Source organism: Arachis hypogaea, chromosome 4 (genome assembly GCF_003086295.3).
Source record: "Arachis hypogaea cultivar Tifrunner chromosome 4, arahy.Tifrunner.gnm2.J5K5, whole genome shotgun sequence".
Classification (NCBI taxonomy): domain Eukaryota; kingdom Viridiplantae; phylum Streptophyta; class Magnoliopsida; order Fabales; family Fabaceae; genus Arachis; species Arachis hypogaea.
The window spans coordinates 127,634,940-127,657,311 of record NC_092039.1 but is presented as its reverse complement, the minus strand read 5'-3'; the positions used below and the strand labels follow the sequence as shown (position 1 = coordinate 127,657,311).

The 22,372-nt window shown below is 27.4% G+C and overlaps 2 protein-coding genes across 3 annotated transcripts in view; one reads left to right on the top strand and one right to left on the bottom strand.

Annotated features, from left to right (window-relative positions):
- Positions 1–22,372, top strand: part of LOC112744879 (heat shock cognate 70 kDa protein 2-like) — a 200,987-nt gene that overhangs the window by 11,152 nt on the left and 167,463 nt on the right. The gene's annotated exons all lie outside the window — the stretch shown is intronic.
- LOC112743457 (uncharacterized) lies at positions 7,359–9,417 on the bottom strand. The gene is made up of 2 exons (XM_072236259.1): positions 9,272–9,417; positions 7,359–8,352 (listed from the first exon to the last, which is right to left on the bottom strand). Exons 1-2 carry the CDS (start codon positions 9,315–9,317, stop codon positions 7,532–7,534), a joined length of 867 nt encoding a protein of 288 aa, XP_072092360.1. The 5' UTR covers positions 9,318–9,417; the 3' UTR covers positions 7,359–7,531.

Below are 22,372 nucleotides of genomic sequence, written 5' to 3'. Positions count from 1 at the left end.
AACCAAATTTACATGCAAATTTTATTTATTGATATTGTAAGGATTACAAAGCACACCAAACTCACATATGAATTAAAGGAAAACACAATTTATTGCTCAAACTAAAAAGAAGTAAACCACTCAATAGAAAAATTAGTATTTAACCTCACTTTTACACATTTTAATTATATATTTTAATAATATTGCTTTTATATTCCCATAATATTGCTTTTATATTCAGTTGTCTAAGTTTTATATATAATAAATGCTATAAATTTAATAATAAAGAGTAGAAAATTCATTGAAATTGATGTATCCTAAAACTTCTTGTCTTATATATGAATAGGACAAGTTCCATATATAATATATAAGTGCTATAAATTTAATAATTTAATGTAATTGACTTGACTTAAATACAAGTAGACTTCTTAAGTTAGATTTTATTAATTAAGAAGATAGATTAACGTGGACAAACGGTGTTATATATATTAGGTGACATTTTTGTATACATTCATAAATCGCATATTTTTAGTTGATACATCATCATCTTATACGTAGTTAAATCACATTTTGATACGTACGTATAGTATATATTAATAGTTACATTATATTAGTACACGCATATTAATACGTTGTTAATGAAAAATATTTGAACAACTAATTCAATTTATGGAGTAAAAATTCGAGAACTAAATTAAGTAAATTAAAATTTTAAGAAACAATTTGGAATATAAGTATAATTTCAAATATTAATATGAATATTAGCTTGATTGTCTCGACTTAAAAAGATGTGTGCTCATATTATTTCTGTTATATTATTTTTTCAATAATAAATTTGTGTTGGTCAAATAATTAAGAAAAAATAACCGTTCATTTTTTTAAGTAAGTATTGAGAATTTAAATTTTATTTTTTGAATACAGTAATTTTTTAGCCAATGATCATGATAAATTTTTAAATAAAATTTAAATTCACCATAAATTAAATCTTAATTTACCATATTAAAAAATATTTAAAAAATACTCTTTATAATGTTTAATGTTTCTTAAGAGCATTAGAAAAGTAGACTTAACAAAATTAGGCTCTACAAATAAAGAGGTCGACCTATGTAAGCAACTGTGACAATAAAAATGTTATGTATTCTTATCACAGTGTTCAGTTTTTTTATTCGCCATAAAATTAAAAATAAAGGTTGTAAAAATTAAAAGAAAAAACAAATAGTATTTCTTGTCGGATCAGATCGTTTTTTTTTTTTTTTGGTGACTGGATCAGATCGTTTTAAGATCACTAAAGATAAACGGAAAATACTTTTCAAAAGCAGTTGTATTTTACTAAATTATTGGTTTCTTTTTTTTCGATATTTGCTAAAAAAAATTACGACTATTATATTGTCTTTATTTTATTTTTGGGTATTTACTCGTCAGTCGTCATACAAGACTTATCATATCATTAGTCATTTGACTCATTTCACTAAATTATTGGTTTTTTCTTCTTTCGATATTTGCTAAAAAAATTACGACTATTATATTGTCCTTAATTATTTCAGTTGTGGGACTCAATTTTTGCTAACAAAATTACGACTATTATATTGTCCTTATTTTAGTTGTGGGACTCAATTTTTATTTTTAAATTCTATATTTAAATTTAAACACCATAAAAAGAGATTAAAAAAAAAGGTAGGGATGTTGTTTTGATATAAAAATACATATTAAAATATAAAATAAATATTAAAAATAAGAATTTTATTTTGGATATTTTTTAGCCAGATCTCTTTTTTTTATTTTATTTTGAACAATTATTTTTGGATTTTTATTTAGCTCAAATACATTTATTTACTTAAGATTATCTTTAATTTAAAATCTTGAGTCATAATATATATGAAATATTAAATTATTCATATTATTTTTTGAAACTGAACCTTTTATTAAATTTCGAAAAGATATTCAGAAAAAATAAGAAGAAGTTTGAATTGAATTAATCAAACAATAAGAAAACAATGTTTCAGGTATTATTTTTCCTATTTTATATGACCAATAAAAGAAAAGTGTTGGAAATTTAGAATATACTACTTTCCAATATAATTAATATTAGGTACAAAATGAGAGAAAAAATATGAACCGTGTTGTTGCCTTTGTTTTATATTCAAAGTAGGGTCATAACCTTATAGTTATAGGTGAGCAATTTAGGCGTTTCATGCACAACATGCAATTTCCCTTGTTAAATATTTAAAGGGATATGAACAAATTCAAGGACAACTTCACATTCTCATTAGAATTTAATCAATTTATTAATAATACAGGATTTATTTATTTTATGTCTTAAAAGCACATATTATTAATATTATAAATTATGCATGTTAATTAAACTTATAATATAAATATGATATTAATTAAGCCATTGTTGTGAATAATAATTTAATGGAAGGCAATGAATATTTGAGTGTGAAATTGCAATTCAATCTATTTCTAAGGTACGTTGGGGCGGGAGAAAGAAGATGCTGTTTTATTTTTTTTTTCCATGCAAGTGAATTGTATTTGGTTCGTCTCGTGGGAATGTTTTTTTTGTATACTAGTGGATGTTTTTTCTTCATTTGATTGGATATTTTCTGTATAGCTAATGCGTTTTTTATTTATTTATTTAGGATTTGGAGAATTCTTTTTATTAGTTTTGGATGATTTTTTTCTTATGTTTTGTATATTTTTTTCTTAGAATTTAGATGATTCTTTTTTATTAGTTCTGGATGTTTCTTTTTCTTATGTTTTGTATGTTTTTTTTCTTAAGATTTGGATGATTCTTTATTTTATATTTTGTTATTTTTTTTAGAGGTTGGACGTTTTTTTTAGAAAGAAATTAGAATTTGCGTGATAAATGGTAAAAAGTAAATTAGAGTAAGAAGAGGTAATTAATAATCATTAATTTTGTATCTTTTAAAAATTAAAATTTAAATAATCATTAATTAATGATAATTAATAAATATGGAATGCAATTCAAAAATCTTTGTTGGCTTGTTGTTGGCTATATCCCTGTTGGTTTCCTAGCAAAATTCAAAGATCAAATATCACTCCACTATTTGTAATTCCTAATCGACCTATTAACTATTCTTTCAACACTTATTTCTTGATTCTTGAAGATTCTGTCATTCTTTTTCAACCAATAGCTCCAAATGATAACAATAAAACCAAACTCACCAACATTTTATCAATTCGACTGCACGATTGATTCCTGAACTACATAAACTTACAGTCATACAACTCTATATTCATCAGTTCCATATTGTTGTTAACACACTAGCGCATTTCCTTTCTTCCAACACAATCTCATTGAAGACACCCATGTAACAAACATGAACTTGACATATTCCCGATAAAAAACTCAACTCTTTTTCACACAACAAGTTTCTCTTCCCTTGTATGCGCACCATACACCAAGCAAACCGCACAAATAAAAATGATTGTTTCTTAATTCTCTTTCTATACACAACAATCTCTCCCCTTTATAACAATTACTTAATCTAAACATTATATCATCCCATATTATTAATAAACCTCCAGAAGCACCTTCCGATTCCATAAATTCCAAACCCACCGCATCATTACCCCAAATTACACTACATCAAACTTAGTAATCACCTCCTTCTTTGTCTCTATCAATCCTATCATATTCACATTATTTTTACACTTAAATTTTTTACCATTTCTCACTTTCCAACACCCCCTAAACTCCTCATATTCCACGAACTAAATCATTTAAAAACTTTATTACACACCTTATTCCGATTTTTGGGGCGACTCCTTCTTACTTTCTCTTTCTTTTTTTTTTTGCCTTCTTTTTTGTGCCTATACTTCATTTTGAGCTTGGAGAATAGCTATAATGTCCACATCCTCGTCATATAAAACAGTTCCTGATTCGACCACCAGATCTCAAGCAGCCCTATTTTCAGCCATATTTTTATCCCAACTTTCTCCTAGCTCATTTTGATTAGTTTCATCTTCTGCATCCTACTCTGAGTCCCCCGAATCTTCTAAATTCCTTACAGTCCCTTCATCCTTCAACCCAGTTTCCTCCACCACTGTATTCTCATCCTCTAAATCTAAATTCTATACTGCATCACCCCTCATCAGACATATGCCAACATGTTGCTTACCACTCCCGTCCAAACTAGCGTGAATCTCATTAACGACACTTGGTGGAATATTTTCCTTCGCTATGTTGTTCGAACAATGCTCCACACTTCTGCCAATCTCCTTTCCGGCTTGATTCTGCTCGTCAGGTGCATCAGGCACTTCACGCTTCTCCCTGCCCTCCATGCCATCAAGCTCAGCGCGGACATTATCACCAGCAGTTGACTTTCGTGCTGCTCCCAGATCAGTCTCGTCAGCACTGTTCACCGTGACATCAACCCCTTGGCGAAAGATAAGACATTCGTATTTGAAAGATTTTTTCAATCAAATTGGTCTTTCAAATATTACGAATTAATAATATCTGTCCTTCGATTACTCTACTCACAATTTTCGTCAACGATTGATGATGTGAAATGTTAACTGACAATCTGACATGACACATAACATGTTCAATTAGACGTTGACTAAATATGTTTATGAAAATTTATCAATTTAGTCATTAGGTCATATTAGGAATAGGATTTTTGTAATTGAAAAAAATAATTAAATTAATAAATTTTCATAAACATATTTAGTCAATGTCCAATTAAACATATCAGGTATTATATATATTATCAATTAACGTTTTACAACATCAATTTTTGAAAAAAATTGTTAATGAAGTGACTGGAAGAAAAATATGATTAATTCGTAATCCTTGAAGGACCAATTTGATTGAAAAAGTCTTTTAGAAATGAATTTGAAAAATATCTTATCTTTTAGGAACTAATTTGACTATTATCCCGTTAGAAATCACGTACTGAAACCAACACGTCATTAACTATGTCTGTAACTCTGTATAAATACTCCTCTCTTTTAAAATTGGTGTATGTGTTTTATGGTGCCTTGAAAAAAGAGTGAATTCTATCTCTTGTTAGGTTATAACCTAGATACAAAATTTATAAACACTATAAAATTGTCCTTCAAAATTTGCTACTGTTACTACTTCTACATTCACAAATCCTTGTTTCTTCTACTAGATGGAGTCAAATCAGAGTACTAGTGCTAGAGGAGGAAACAAGAAAAGAAATTATGAGAAAATAAAGAAGGTTTGCGAGATATCTGCAGTGGTGTTCAAGCTAGCATTTGATCTCATTATGGGCGATCCTGTTTCTCTCGTTGCTCATCTTATTGAAGCGGTCGTTGATGACAATTCTTGAATTTTCACCTATTTTAGAGTATATATAGGTCTCTAAAATTTTGTACGTAAAACGTTTTTGTCTCCAAAATTTTATTACATTTTAGTCAAATTTATTATTTTTATTTGAACAAATAAGTCTTCGATAAAAAATATGACGAAATAATGTATATGTTGTATTTTTATAAAGTTCAAAAATCTCTACGTAATAAAAATTTTTTGGAGACAAAAATATCGGATACAAAATTCTTTAAAGTCCTATTTGAATATATACTTTTTATTTTATATTCTTGTCTTCTCTTTTAGTAATATTCTTCCAAAATTCATAGTTGAATAAATAATTATAGAAGAATGTTAAGAGTCAATCAAAATTTATTATTTTTCATCATCAATCAAATTAAAAAAATTAAATTGATAATTGAATGATAAAAAAAATAATAAATTTTGATAATTCTTAATTTTTTTATAATTATATAATTATTTTTAATTATCAAATTCATATAAAAATAGTTACATGTAATCTGCTTTCATCTAATACAAATATATTTGATATTAATAGATTATGAACATATATAAATACTTAGGGTTTGGTGCATATATTTGAGTTGTATTCATATAGTTGTACCTTCGAAGGTTTCTATTATAATTTCAGCAGTAAAAAAGAAAGAATAAGTTCGTATTCTAAAGTATTATTAGAAGACAAAAACATAATCACAATAAACAAAGAAAAATAACTACAGTTCTTATTTACATTCTATTTATATACAATAATATTAAAAAGATAAAAAAATAATTTAAATTTATTTTATTTAATATTTATTAATTTAAATAATAATTAATAAATATTAAATAAAATAAATTTTAAATTTTTTAACTAATTTTTTTTGTTATTAAACATTTTCGATTTATATATACCACCAATAATTAACCGTCTTTTGTATGACTAATGATAAGTCTTGTATGAGTATTCGAAAATAAAATAAGGATAATATAATGATAATATTTATTTTCACTATAAGAAAATTATCTATTTAACTACTTTATCTTAAAAAGTGTAACTAAAAATGAAAAAAAAAATATGATGCCTTTAACAAAAAATATATTATTTTTTTTCTTTAGCGTGAAATAGTTATTTGGTCATTGTCTATTCTCAAAGGCAACACTTTTAACGTTCAAGAATAGAGTGCGCTTTTCAAGTAATGATCTTCATAATCAAAAAATATGCTTCTTATCATTCATGTTTAAAGAATAAGCTACTCTTATTTTTGTTACTATATCACCTTAAAAACGTAGCAACAGTATTATACATATAGCTACTTTTTTAGTATCTGATTTTGATAGCTGATTTTATTAGTATCCAAGTATACTTAGCATAGTTGTTATATTATGCGCGCATGCATGGAATATGATATATGTAATACATCATTAGTCTTAACATAAATAAATTCTGATAATTTTTTAATATTTATATATTTTATTATTTTTTATATATGTGTTTTTAATTTAAAGATAATAGAAAGTAAGCTAAGCTTTTCTTCCTACTACTATTATTATTCCCTTTAATAGCGAAATCTGAATTTTCTTCAACAGTAATGGTTATTCTCTATACAACAGAGAAGAATTCAAAGGAATCATAACAAGATTCAATGCTTGTTTCTTTATGAAAATCGATAAGACTCTAAAATACATTGAATGTTTCTATAAACTTCATTATTATTGCTTTCAAATCAGAGGAATGCTCATCCTTATTACATTAATCCACGCTACTTACTTACAAAACTAAGATAAATGAAACTTCTCGAGTGGAGATCATTGCTAATGACCAAGGCAACAGATAGAATCACTAGCTACTCCTTCTTGTTTTGATTCAGCCATAAATCAAGCTGCATATACCACCAATCCCACCAACCCTATCTGTGGTTATTTATAAATCACACACTCAGAGATAAAAGTTAAAGAAAAATTTATATGCAATACAAAGGCCTTGTGGAGGTTTAGAAATCCTTTTTCCTTTCAAAACCTTATTTAAAGTGGTAGTAGTTTCTTGAACAATTCCTAGATAAGCAAAGTAGTGAAAAGGGACTAAATATAAAAGTTTCACACACAAATTTTATTTATTGATGAGATTGTAAGGATTATATTACAAGCACACCAAACTCATATATAAAGGGAATTGCTCAACTGAAATTAAAAGAAGTGAAACGATTCAATAGAAAAGTATTCATTTAATTGTTTTCACGTGAAGTTAATAGTTGATTAAGAGGAGGAGGAGCTAGTAGAAAACAATCCCACAAGAGCAGGAAGAAGAGCAATTGGATGTCCTCCTCCAAGAATTAATGAAAACAATAGCTTGACTACCACTGTTGTGGCTGTCTTCGCCACCACCTTCGTTATCTCTGATCCTTTTGAATTTGATTTTCCTCCAACTTTTTTTACAACCTTCATATTATTCCCAGTAACATTATTGGTCTGCATTCTTGACACTACAGCTTTCTCTTGGGAGGAATCTTCCTCTTTGAGTTTCTCAAGAAACAAGTCCTTAAAACAAAAAACATGAAAGCAATCTCCATCGGAAGTTACATATGACCACCCTTTAACTTTGTTATCGTCCCCAAATTTCTTACGCTCACATAGGCGACACTTTTTCGGAACGTTTTGTTGCAATGTGAGTGTCTTTGTCGCGTGTGACTCTTCATAAGAAATGTTGTCTCTTAGCTTCGAACAACATGGATGCAAATCCAAGCCTGTGTCGTCGACATCTTTTGTAGCTTTGCGATGATACACAAACCCTTTCACTTCCATTCTACATGCATCACAATCCCTAGGACGCCCAAGAGGTTTCTCTAGGAACGCGAATACTTCTCCTTTGAAAAATGAATGACTTACGGGGTTTTCACGATGAAGAACAGCGCTTGCACATTCTTCATGGAGGACATAACCTCTGCAATTCTTTTCTTCACAACGGTAACTGCGTCCACACCCTCCTTCTTTACATCCATCGCAGCTATATGGCGCTCCGGGTGGCGTTGACATTAACGCGTGTTCATGGATGCCGGGAAGAACAATATGCTTCTCCTCTGCAATAAAATATATATTGAAATATAAATTAACAATTAAAATAAATTAAACTAGTGAAAACTCACCTGCAGTTCACTTCACTTGAAGTTGATATCTGAGAGTCGTTAGATAAAAATTTAGTCAAATCAGTCAAATCATCTAAGAACTCTCAGGTATCAACTTCACGTGAAATCGACTGCACCTAAGTTTCTACCATTAAACTATATATATTTATGGTAGAAATTCAGATGCAGTCGATTTCACGTGAAGTTGATAGGTGAGAGCCGTTAGATGATTTAACTGATTTGATTAAATTTTCATCTAACGGCTTCCAACTATTAATTTTACGTGAAGTTGACTGCACCTGAGTTTCTACCTATATTTATACATAAATACATTGACGACTGATTTTAGTAACTAATTTTGATGTAAAAATAATATTTTTAATTTATTAAATATGATAAAAACTCATATATAATTGTCTTCGTATAAAGTTGATAATTGAGAACTATTATATAATAATTTAGTTAAATTTATCAAATCATCTAATAATTCTCGACTAAGAAGTTGTCTTCATATAAGTTTTTACTATTAAATATTTATATGACATAATAAGTTATTTAAAACTTAAAAGTTCTAATTCACTTCTTAAAAATAATATTTTTATATGAATTATATATTAAAGGATATTTAAAAAAAAGTTGGACGCCAATTCTTCATCTATACTCCCATTATATATATATAATAAATATAATATAGAATATAAAAATATATATAGATATAAATATAATTGTGCAAATGTTGGTGAAAATAAAAAAAAATAAAAACTTCTATTATATATAATATAGATATAATAAATGCGCAAATTTTGTTGAAAACAGAATTTTTTTTAACACTATATACAAATTAAATCCGTGTTATATATAATTATACATATACCATTTATAGAAGATCCACGGTGACTCGAAGAGGAAGAGCTATCCATCTGTGTAGAGTCAGAGTGAAAGAGGAAAGGACGGAATAGCTAGAGACAATGATAAAGAGAGAAATTAAAGTATAACTCGAGATAGAGCAAATGTGATTGTGCATTTGTGATATTGCTTGTGTCTATTTATAGAGGAAATGTGACTTAGGCAATAAAGAAAAGTATAAGTAAATAATTATTAATTTTATATTTTTTAAAAAATAAATTTTAAATAATTATTAATTAATAATATGTAATTCAAAAATATTTGTTTATTTGTTATTGGTGAGAACCTAACGAGATTATTGTTGGTAGCGATAAATGTAATTGCCTTGCCCGTCCTTCAAGTACAATAACAAATTAGAATTTCTCAATGCATGAAACTACGTGGAATTTCACGTAATTAGTAGGCCATACATGTAGTTTGACGAGGCAAATATAATATAATATAATATAATATATACACTAGAAATTTATGCACATTAGCATATACAGTGGCTGATGCATTTAAGGATATTAATTAATTAAGATTATAATAGTACAACGCTTAGCAACTATAAATAATTTAAACATCAATTTGAATTAATTTAGTAATTAATTTATTAATTTGCTTAAATAATCAACTTAAGAGAAATATTAGGAGACTAATAGATTTTATAATTTATAGTCATTAATTAACTATTATTATTATTTTTAGTAGTGTAAAATTATATCTAATAACATATAATTATTTATTTTTTATTTATTGATTAAATATTAACCAAATTTTAATAAAAATACTGACCCAAAACTTATCTCTTAACTTAACGTTGAAAAATTTCATAGATATAAGTTATAACCTTTATAATTCTATATAACATCCACAATTGTGATGAAATTGTATAGTAATTTCTTGGCTTTGTTTTGGGAGAAATTTGAATGTGATGTGATGATAACAGGAGAAAAGATCAAGTTGTTTTGGGATGTGGTTGTGTTCATTATTATTGGGAGCGTAATTTTAAGAATAATACATGATTTTCTGAAATTTCTTAATTAATTGTTTATATAGATTGGCACATCTAGTGGAAAGAAGAGTGTTATATACACGCTTACGGTGTATTTGAAAAACAACATCGTACTTTATATAATAAATAGTTAAATATGAGTTTATCTAATGTGTATTCTAAAAGCACATGTTAAGATGATAAATTAAAAAAAAATTAAAATATAAAAATTTAAATTTTAACATATTTATTTTTTATTTATTAAATAAAAATATTTAAAACATACTGTTAATAGTAGTTTTATTATGTACCTTAAAAATACATATTAATTAAATTTTTTAAATATTTATAAGCTAGTTATTATTTAAAGATTTTTGGTTGTATAGCAATACTCTTTAATAGGGGGACAAAATGAAACAAATTATGACGTTAAACATAATTTCTTAGGTTTTTTTTTTTTTTTTGTATATGGAAGTAAAAGTAGTGATATATCTTAATATTGTAATTTTTGGTATTTTTTAAAAATGTGGAAGATACACAAATTAGAGGGTTCAATTTCTATACTTTAAATTTTTTAATTTTTTTAACAAAATTTTTTCGGTCTGATTTTTGTACTCTCACAAATTCTTCGGTCTGATTTTTGTGCTTCTTACAAATTAGACAATCTGATTTTTATTTATCTACTTAAACAATTCCATATTTAAAAATAACACCCCATTAATTCACATATTAAAAAAATACCGTTACTACTCCAATATCAAAAACAAAATCTTCTAATTTCCTATATATTTTGTAATAAATTCTAAATATCAATGGAAGCACTTCTACTTTGATTTGACTCCTTCTTACAAGTAGAAGAAACAAGAATTTGAGGCACTTGTACTTTGATTTGACCCCTTCTTACAAGTAGAAGAAACAAGGATTTGTCATCTTAATTTATGAAAATATATAATATAAATATCTAGTATAATTCTTAAAATTATATTATAATTTTTTAAAAAATTATTTAAGTATTTATTAAAAAATAAAAAAATAACTTTTTTTATAATAAATTTTTTTATATTTTTTTAAAATAAATATTTTTAAAATTAAAAAATTTAATATAAAATAATTTATTTATAAATTATTTTTAATATAAATATTTATTATTTAACCTAGTTTTTCGAGAAGACCTCCTAAATTAAAGAGTAGCAGATTTTGATTACCGTACCCATAAGTCCATACGACCATACGCGTTATTCAAAATTGATCTTGCCTCGAAATTGCGTCTCTGCCCCTAAGGTGCTTTTTCAATTAGTTTCCAATAAAAAAAACCTTGATTAAGAAAGGCATCCGTTAGATATTTATTAGAGGTAAATTATATAATAAAAATATAAGTTTATAGATATTTTTTTTATAAAATCTAATAATATTATTAATAAATTCATTTTTTTTAAATTATACAATAAAAAATATTCATAAAAGGAATTTACATTTTTTTATATAATTTTAATTTGTATTATAGAATGTATTTTATTAAAAAGTAAGAATTCATATATAATTATCTTTACATAAATTTAGTAATTAAAAATTATTATTAGATAATTTGATAAATTTAATTTGATATAAAAATAATTGTATATACATGAGTTTTTATCTTTTTTAAAATATAATAATATATGTGTTTTTTTTATTAATTTAAATTTATTTAAAAATATTATTTTATAATATAGTATTATAAGATAAATAAAAAAATTAAAAAAATGTGTTAGAGATAATTATTAATGTATTTTTTATTTATTTAAACTTTTAAAAAACAATTTTATGCCCCTCACAGTGAATATCTAAAAAAAAAAAAAAAAAACTAATGAGCGGGATTCAATTGTGTGACGGCCTAATAATTCCTAGAGCGAGGCCGAATTTGTATCAGAGAAGAAAAATAAAAGGTGTTTGTTATGCTACGATGATAAATTCATACGTATTGATACATTTAAAATATGGATAAATAGTAACAAGTCACGTGGAATTATTTTTTACGTCAGTATTTAATTTTTTCTTTTTTAAATATATATTATATCACCACCTTTACTAATATATCCCTTTAATTAAATAAAAAAAAATATTTTTTATTTAATTTTATAAAAAGTCTTAAACATCCTTACTTTATTTGATTAGACAAAAATATCTTTTTAAATCAATCAAATTTTAGAATTCAATTAATCCTAATTTTATAGTTTCAATTAATTTAAACAATAAAACAAAAACATATTAAAAAAATAAAAATCAATCGTTCTTCGTCTTCTCCAATTTCCCCAATCATTCATCCCCTCTGACGCAAAAGGAAACATATAAAAAAAATAAATCAAATGCGAACAAGCAGGACGGCGAACCGATGCCGTTGTCGGCGTTTAGAAGCACCTTGAAATCGAGTCCTTCTGATTCCGCCTCAAGCGGCTCTTTGATAGGCGGGAGCAAAGAGTTGCCGACGTAGGCCTTCTGGAAGGAGATGAACGAGAAGAAGGGCTCTAGGCCCCCGGTGACAGGGTTTGTGAAGATGTACAGCTTTCCAGAGTTGGGAGAGAAATTGAGGGCGTTGAGGGCGCAAGGTGGGGGATTAGTAATTATTGTTAGGGTTTTGCCGATTAGATATGAATGATAGTAGGAGAAGGCGAAGAACAGATTATTTTTTATTTTTTTTTATATGTTTTTCTTTGTTTCAGAGGGAGATGAATGATTAGGGAAATTGGAGAAGACGAAAAACAGATTGATTTTTGTTTTTTTTAATATGTTTTTGTTTTGTTGTTTAAATTAATTGAAACTATAAAATTAGGATTAATTGAATTCTAAAATTTGATTGATTTAAAATGGTATTTTTGTCTAATCAAATAAAGTAAGGATGTTTAAGACTTTTTATAAAATTAAATAAAAAATATATTTTTATTTTTATGATCATCACTTGGGCTGCGTTTGTTTACAGAGACAGGACACTAAGACATGAATAATAAGACACAAAATTGTATTTGGTAGAGAAGATATGGACATAGATAATGTGTCCAGAGATACTGAATTAGTGTATTTTGTGTTTATCATGACAGGAAGGACACAGAAATACTAATAAGGGACACAACTTATTTTTTTATTTTTTCTTTTATTATTCTTGTTAATTTTTTATAATTATATTTTTTATTGTTATATTTTTCATCTCAAATTTTTTGAATAAAAAAAATAAAAATAAATTGAATTTTCATAATTTGTTTTAGTTTATCACCAAACAAAATATAAGAACACAAAATTTTATGTCTCTGTTCATCAGTGTCTTATCCTATCCTATTTTTAATGTCTTGTCCTATCCTATTTTTATAAACAAACGCAGCAGCCTTGGGAGTAAACTATTCTTCCCAATGCCTCGTACATTATTTAGCCTTCGCCTAGGCTATTTTGTAAAATCATTTTTTTTCTAAATCTTATTAATCTCAATTTTTCTCTGCTAACCAAATATACATTATAACTTTAGAGCACAATAAACCATATCCGGGTGCATTTAGCTAGGTGCCATCACTACTTCAATATAATAAGCTAAGTGCAACAGTGCATGGTTGCTTTAATTTCCTCCATACAGAACCACAGACAATTCATCGTGATCACGAGTCTCACAGGCAGAGTAAATGTAACAGTAAAGACTTGTTTCTTGATTGAACTTCATCGTACAAATAATAAGCTTTGTTGTTAGAAAGGAGGAAGAGAGAACAATAGAAAAAAAGTTTATGTGTATTCAAGTCGTATAAAATTATATAATATAGCGATAATGTTAAAGAGACAAAAAAAAAAATAGTCAGAATTTATTTTATTTAACATTCATTAATTATTATAATAATTAATAATAAATGTTAAATAAAATAAGTTATAGTTATGGTTAACTTTTTTTAGTTACTAAACATTTCGATAATATAAAAGAATATTTATAAATATTAAAAAAATTGAAATAATAAAAACGTAATATCTTATAATAAATATTCATACATACTAAATAATATTAATTAATCTAATTGATCTAATTATACCGTAACAATTGTGTTAAATATGATGTCGGAGACTCGGAGTAACATTACAGTGACGAAAACAGAAAGCGAAATGCAGCAAACTTTGAAAGAGCCCAAGTCAGTCTGGGTCTTTCACTCGTTTGATATGGCGATAAATATAGAGACAATAGAGTTAACGGCGTGTTGAACTATCAGTTCATTGCTCTTTCCTCGAAGTTTCGCATCTGCCCTGAATTCTTAGTTTCCAAGACAAACCTTTGAATATGAGGCTAACTATTTTGTTCATGGGAGTGGTGAAATGGTAGATATAATTCAATAGAGAAACTTTTGGGCGATCAACTTTATTTATTCTAAATTATCTTTAATAAATAAATGGTATTAATTTATGTAGGTGTAAAATTTTGATAAATATAAACATAAATTATGTAATTTTTGTATATAAAATATTTGTAAATATGAGTGTAAATTATTACTAGTTAAATATCGATTAAAAATAATAATATTTACTAATCATGTAGTATTATTCATTCTAATATTATAATTTTTGATATTTTTTAAAATATTAAAAAAAATAAAATTAAAAAATCCAATTTTTATATCTTAAAATTTTTAATATTTTTTAAATAAAGATTGGAGAGTCAGATTTCAAAAATAGGAGAATTATCCCACCCTAGTACCATCATATGCATTCACCAAGTACGTAGCTATAGCAAAATTTTTACAATAACTTATAAAAGAAATAATGAATTTAATTTTGATACACGGTTATAAAGTAACTTTACACGTGCATAAAATTATGTGATGTTATATCAGTAAAAATAATAATTTTTATATTGATCGCGTGAATGGTTATTCAAAAGAACAAATATAATTGCACGACTGTATAAAACGTTTTATACTTTACATCAAAATTAAACTCAGAAAACAATATACATATTCTTAATTATATTATAATATAGAAGCCCGATTCCAGTGACATTTTTGTGTTTCATATCCATTCATCATTTGAAGAGAGACAATCCAAGGTCTATTCGTGATTCAGCTATGAATGGAGCACATTTTATTTATTTAAAGTGGTAGTTTAATTTCTTGAACAATTTCTAGATTATTAGTAGTGTAGGAAAATGACTAAATATAAAAGTTCTTACGACGTAACCAAATTCACATGCAACTTTTATTTACTGATATTGTAAAGATTACAAAGCACACCAAACTCACATACAGGAAAAAATTTAGGGCATCAACTTTTTCAAAAGCATGTAATAGCAAGAAAAAGTGAGTTATTGGATGAAATCTCACACCAATCTTATACCATTAAAATCATCATTGATGATTATTTGATGGCTACAAATCACAAAAATTACTAACCCTAACACTCCTCATAAATTAAAGGGAAACACAATTTACTGCTCAAACGGAAAAGAAATAAACCACTCATCAATAGAAAAGTATTATTTAACCTCACTTTTACATCTTCGCCATCCTTGTAGCCCATCTTCTCCATCTCCTTCATCATCTTTGAATTTGAGCTTCCTCCATATTATTGGCTATAGTCCAATGTACCAAAGAGTAGGAAGCATAGAATTTCTAGAATGATGTTATTGTTAAGACTATTAATTTATGTATGACTGTATGTACATACTAGATTGCATGCCTGCACGCCAATATAAGGATCCGATCTTACAAGAATTAAAACAACGCCAACTTACTTACAGAAATAAATATATAAAATCAGCCATCAATATAGAATATATATTAAAAATAAATTAAATTATACATATATGATAATTAATTTTAGTGATTGATTTTGATGTGTAACTAACATTTTTAATCTATTGTCTAATCGAAACAAAAGTGAAGGTAGGAAAAAAAAGTAGTAGGCCATCAAAAAGAAGAAAATCAATAATGAAATTAATTAATAGAAGAAGTAGCTAGGGCTTCCACTAGAGCAAGAACAAAAGAAACAGGATCTCCAAAAATAGCTGAAAATATTAGCTTCAGTACCACTGGTGCTATCTTTCCCACCATCTTCATTGAATTATTTGATCCTTCTCCAACTTTGACAACTTTCATATTATTACTCTCAACAACATTGCTCTGCATTTTTGACACTACAATCTTCTTTTCCGAGAAATAATCATCTCTGAGTTTCTCAAGAAACAATTCCTTAAAACAAGAAACATGATAACAATCTCCATCACAAGTTAAATATGACCACCCTTTAACTCTGCTATCGTCCCCAACTTTACGACTCTTACATCTAACACACTTTTTCGGAACATTTCGATGCAATCTCAGTGTCTTTGTTTCATCTAAATCTCTATAAGAAACGTTGTCTCTTAGCTTCAAACAACATGGATGCAAATCCAAGCCTGTGTCATCGGGGTGGCCGTTATCGTAGCGATGATACACAAACCCTAGCACGTCCATTCTACAAGCATCACAAACCCTAGGGTACCCAAGGGGTTTCTCTAGGAACCAGAATTTTTCTTCTTCGAAAAAAGAATGACTTACAGGGTTTTTACACTGAAGAACAGCGTCTGCACATTCTTCATGAAGGACATAACTGCAACCTTTGTTTTCACATCGGTAACTTCGTCCGAATCCCGCTTCTTTACATCCGTTGCAGCTATATGGTGCTCCGGCCGCCGCCGTCAACGTTAACGCGTGTCGATGGAGATGATTGGGAAGAACCAGCTTCCTAAATGAGACATTTTCGGAAGACGATGATCGATGAGTACTAATACACTGCGAAGCATGTCCGGAAAAGGATGAATGTTGAGTTGTTCTAATAGACTGCGTCATACTTAATGGTTTAGATGAACGATGTTCGGAAGAAATCATAGAAGATGGTGATTGTTGATGCCTAAACGAGTGTGAGGTAAGTGTGGAAGAGGAAGATTGTTGAGTTCTAATAGATTGCATCATATTTACTGGTTTGGATGAATCATGTTGAGAAGGGAACATAGAAGATGATGATTGTTGATGCCTTAACGACTGTGAGGTAAGTGTGGAATAGGAAGATTGTTGAGTAGTTCTAATAGACTGCCTCATACTTACTGGTTTAGATGAGCCATGTTCAGAAGAGAATGAATGTTGAGGCCTAATAGAAGAGGAGGGATGTTGAATCCTTTTTTTCCTGAGACTTTGTTGAAGTGTCGGTTTTGCACTGCTATCCATTAGTCTTTCTTCTCGGAACACACGTATATAGTGATGAATGAATGTAAAAGGAAACAGAGGCAGAGTCTAATTGGAGAGAGTAAATTAATTTGCAGTTTTGCTTTGTTGCTTATGGTCTATTTATGGCCAACTAATTCATATGTGCAGCGTGTAAGTTGTAACTCACGCAATATGAAATTGCCTTGTTAGAGCTTGTAAGTGAACAAATCACAATTTCTCAATGTGAACGTGGAGAAAAGAAAAGGGGAAGAAGCCATCTATTTTGACCAGAAAAATATTATAGATTAAACAAAAAATTCTACTCATCTCTCTTGGGACATGTTAATATTATGATATTCTCTTCTCTTTTATTTTATAAATGTACAGTTCTCCCCTTTCTAATTTAAAAAAATCTTATTTTTAATTTATTTTAAATTTTTTGTGTTAACTAATATTAATTTTATCTATTTTTTAAGAAAAAATAAATTATTTTTTGAAAAAATATCCATTAGCAAAAAAATTATTTTTTATCATTAAATTTTACTTACCAAAATATCCTTTAATAAATTATTTTTTATTGATTAAATTGTATTTTTTTAAAAATACAATTTAATTAATAAAAGAATAATTTATTAAATGATATTTTGGTAAGCAAAATGTAATGATAAAAAATAAAATTTTTGTTAATGGGTATTTTTTAAAAAAATAATTTATTTTTTTTAAAAAAATGAATAAAATTAACATTAGTTAATATAAAAGTTTAAAATAGATTAAAGAAGATGTTTTTTAAAAGTTAGAAGGAAAGAGAATATACATTTATTTATAAAATAGAGAGAAAGAAAATTTCATTTTAACATCTCACAAGAGAAAGGGAGGAAAATTTTCTCTACACTAAAAAATGCATGCTTGCATATACAGTGGCACTTGCATTTAAGTATATTAATTAAGATTATAATATAGTACAACGCTTAACGACCAAGAATAATTTATTATTTATGTTTGAATATCTTTATTTTCTATTTCTTGTATAATAAGAAATAATTATGACTGGACTTCAATTAATTAAACTAAATATAAGAAAAGGATAAAAAACAAAAGCAGTGGAGTTGTTAGTATATAGAAAAACGATGCGCTAGGGCAGCTGGTATATTAGTGGACAACCCACTCCATGACCAGAATAATAATTTAATCAAATTGACTTGACTTCGTTAATTTGTTAATGTATATGCTTTATTTAAATTTGATGATAATTGCTCTAAAATATAATTGAAAAAGGTTAATAAGTTATTAAAAATATTAATTTCGTATCAAGAAATATTAAAAAGCTAACAAAATGTATTATTTTTTTGTTAGAATTAGTCAGTAATATAAAGTGTAAGTTAAAAATATATTATTATATTAGATAATTATACTAAAAAAATTAAATTAAAAAATAAAAATATTGGCCAAACTAAATTAAATTAACTTGAAATAAAATAGGATGGTTACTTTTGAATGGGCTAGGATTAAATTAACAAATTAAAAGTCTCTCCAATATATCAGAATATTCTATAAGAAAATTGTTAGGTAATTGATATTTTTTATTATTTTCATTTTTTATTTCTAATAAAAGTGTTTGCTCTCTAGTATTTTATACTCTGATTTTAGTTAGAGGATACAGACTCTAGCAATAGAGTTAACCCATGAAAAATTAAGTGATGAATAGTTTATAAGCGATTTTAAAACTAGAACACAAATTTCTGGAGTATGCGAAACCTTTTATATATATAGAAATAAATAAGTATTTATTATATAGTCTCTTGTGAAATTAGTATACATAAGTTGTAATAAATTCTATCCAATCTCACAGACCAACCTCTCGATATATTACTCATAGCAGCTTATAACTATTAAATTATTCTTCCTATTTTATATGATCAATAAAAGAAAAGTATTGGAAATTTAGAATATAATTTCCATTATTAGTTTATTACACATGTGAAATAATTAATTAAAATGAAAAGATCAGAATAATAATATGTGAGGTAAATAAGATTACTTTGGCCAAGTCGGGTTTCAGTTACATGATCAGAAGCTGATGGTTTAGTGGTTAAGAGAAGGGGGTTGAATCTTAGTCTCCCTTTTTTGCTTAGTAACACTTGCTGATCTTTGAGATGATTTTAGGAGACTTTTTAATTTTTGTCTCGTCCCTAGCCACGAGACTTTTATTTTTATCTCGTCACTTGGCACGAGACTTTTCTTTTTGTCTCGTCACTTGGCACGAGATATTTTTCAATTTGACCTCTTGTGCAATAGAAACAGAATTGAGGTATAGAAGAGAGAAAGTTACACCCAGATATATCCTGGTTCAGCTGCTAAGTGCAGTGCAGCCTACATCCAGTCTCCATCACAATCATGATGGAATTTCATTATAATCTTCTTGATTACAAACTGTAAAGTGCTAACCCAACTTACAAGGGGATTCCCACAAAATCATGAAACACAACATAGATGAACAAAGGAACTCTAAGACATCTATGACTTTTTCTTTTAATTTTGCACTCTCTGCCTTTTTCCGCTCTATGACTTTTTTTCATACAAACCTCACTGTTTGCCTTTTCCAATGAGACTCAAGACATGACAAAATTAAACATAAAAATACTAAACAGAATACATTGAAGGAGAAAAAAATCTATAAAGTTAGGTAGCTCTGAGAATCCTGTGCCTTGCACTCTTACTGCTTACTTCTAACTCCTTGCTCCAAACAGTGGTTGTTCACTCTTTTTATAGAAGAGGGAAGCCTCCACACTTGAAGTCAAAACCCAAGCTTAACTTCTTTTCCTTCGCACATAACCGGTTCGGCCACATAGAGAGAGAAGAGATAACCATGCAATAGCCAACATGCAATTACCTCTAGTCCTTCCTTGGTCATCACTCTTCATCAATCCGAGCTCTCCATCCTTGGCTTGCTCTCCAAGATGGATTTCTGGCCATTGATGTTTCATGATGATGATGGCTTTATCTGCTTTAATCTCTGCCTCTTCCATCACTTCGCCACTCTAGCTACTTCCTGTGGTGGTTAAGCAGAATCAAAGACAAGCCATGCCTCCAAGAATCTCACCTTGCTGGCCGAATCTTCTTCTTCCTTTTTGAGCATGAAGAGCTCAAGATTACTTCACCAAATCTAACCATATTTGGTGAGAATCTCAGCCACAGCACACTTTTATTTTGTTATGTTTTCTTGCCATCATTGTGATGGTCTTTAGGTGTGCTCTTCCTTCATTTCGGTAGCTCAGTTTTGCTTCCATGGCATCCACTGTTTTCTGGTTAATGACCGAAAGAGAGAAAGAGATGAGAGAGAAGAAATAATCTTGGAAGAAAAGCAATTTAATGAGATAAACAAAATTAATTGAGAGAAGGTTGCTTTTACTTCCCTTAGGTGGAGTAGCGTGAATCATAATAATTCTCATCAAATCAAAGTCAAGTTCTCTCATGTTCCCAATGCTAGCAAATTAAATTTGAAGTCCATCCCTTAACAAGAAATGAAATCCGTTGGAAAGCATGGAGCCAATTTGCTTTCTTTCATTATGTATCGGACCAAGCATTGGATCTTTGGTTTGGTATGGGTTTAATGTTGAAGTTTACTAAAAACTGGCCCATTTATTTCAGCTATGAGGTCCGATGGAAGGCATAGGGCAAATGATAACATTTGCTTTCCTGATGGATTTTTGGATCAAGCATTGGATTGCTAAGCATGGAACATAATTGGGCTTTGGAGCAATGAGATTCATTCTGGCCCAATTGATAAAACCTTTTTTAGCCAACAATCATATAACAAGAATTACACAAGGCTGAATTTAATTTTTATTGGGCTTGGGATTTCTCTTTCTATTTCGGCCCAAATAAAAAAACCTACATCACAAAATTATTAATTAACATATGTTAAATAAAAATCAAATTAATAATTTTGTAATTAATAATATTTGTTCATCATCAAAATTAAATTAGAGTTTTCCAAACTCATCAGAAGCAGACATAGAAGATGAGGATGGTCGACTCTGTTGAACCATGGTAGTTAGTTCAGACGAAGTTTATATATATATATATGCTATTTGTATACTAAAATCAGTCACTAAAATAGCCACTAATATATTTGTATATAAATTATATGTATAGTTTAATTTATTTTCAATGTATATCTATACTTTAACATTTATTTTATACTGATAGCTAATTTTAGTGGCTGATTTTAATGTACACCTAACATAACCCATATATATAAGGTACAAAATGAGAGAAACAGTATGAACCGTGTTGTTGCCTTTGTTTTATATTCAAAGTAGGGACATACAACAATTAAAAAATGTTATTATATATTGAAATGCACAATAATTAATTAAGAGAAAATTTAGTAGCTCACTACTTTTATTAAAATTTAGTTAATATTTAACTAATAATAAAAAATATGTAATTTTATATTATTAAAAATATTAATAATAATTAATTAATGACTATAAATCATAAAATATATTAATTCTTTAACATTACTGTTAATTTAAAATTAATTTATTTTAAAGAAATGTTTCAGAACTTATAATGCTCAAAAATAAAGATCGTGGAATTAAGGAGTTATGGTTATTCAAGTTCATAATTTATTTTATTTAAAATTTAATAATTGTAATGAATTGTGTGTTCACTATTTAAATAAGTCAAGTTAGAACCGAAATTAATGTTTATTGTAAATTAAAAGAAAAATAAAAAAATAAAATTTTTATTTCAATCAAATTAAATGAACAATAATTTATTATAAAATCGTGTATTTTGATAATGAAATTGTTTTAATGAATTTTTATAAATTGTAAAAATAATTATATTATGTTTAATTAGTTAGGTTAAATAAAAGGTTAAAATTAATTATAATAAACTAGCTCATTTT

Bases quoted from the DNA above. Each gene is read 5' to 3' on its own strand.
- LOC112743457 (XM_072236259.1), bottom strand. From the start codon at position 9,317: ATGGATAGCTCTTCCTCTTCGAGTCACCGTGGATCTTCTATAAATG. The intron at 8,353-9,271 runs GTATATGTATAA...ATTTTATTGCAG, and splicing joins CCGTGGATCTTCTATAAATG to AGGAGAAGCATATTGTTCTT.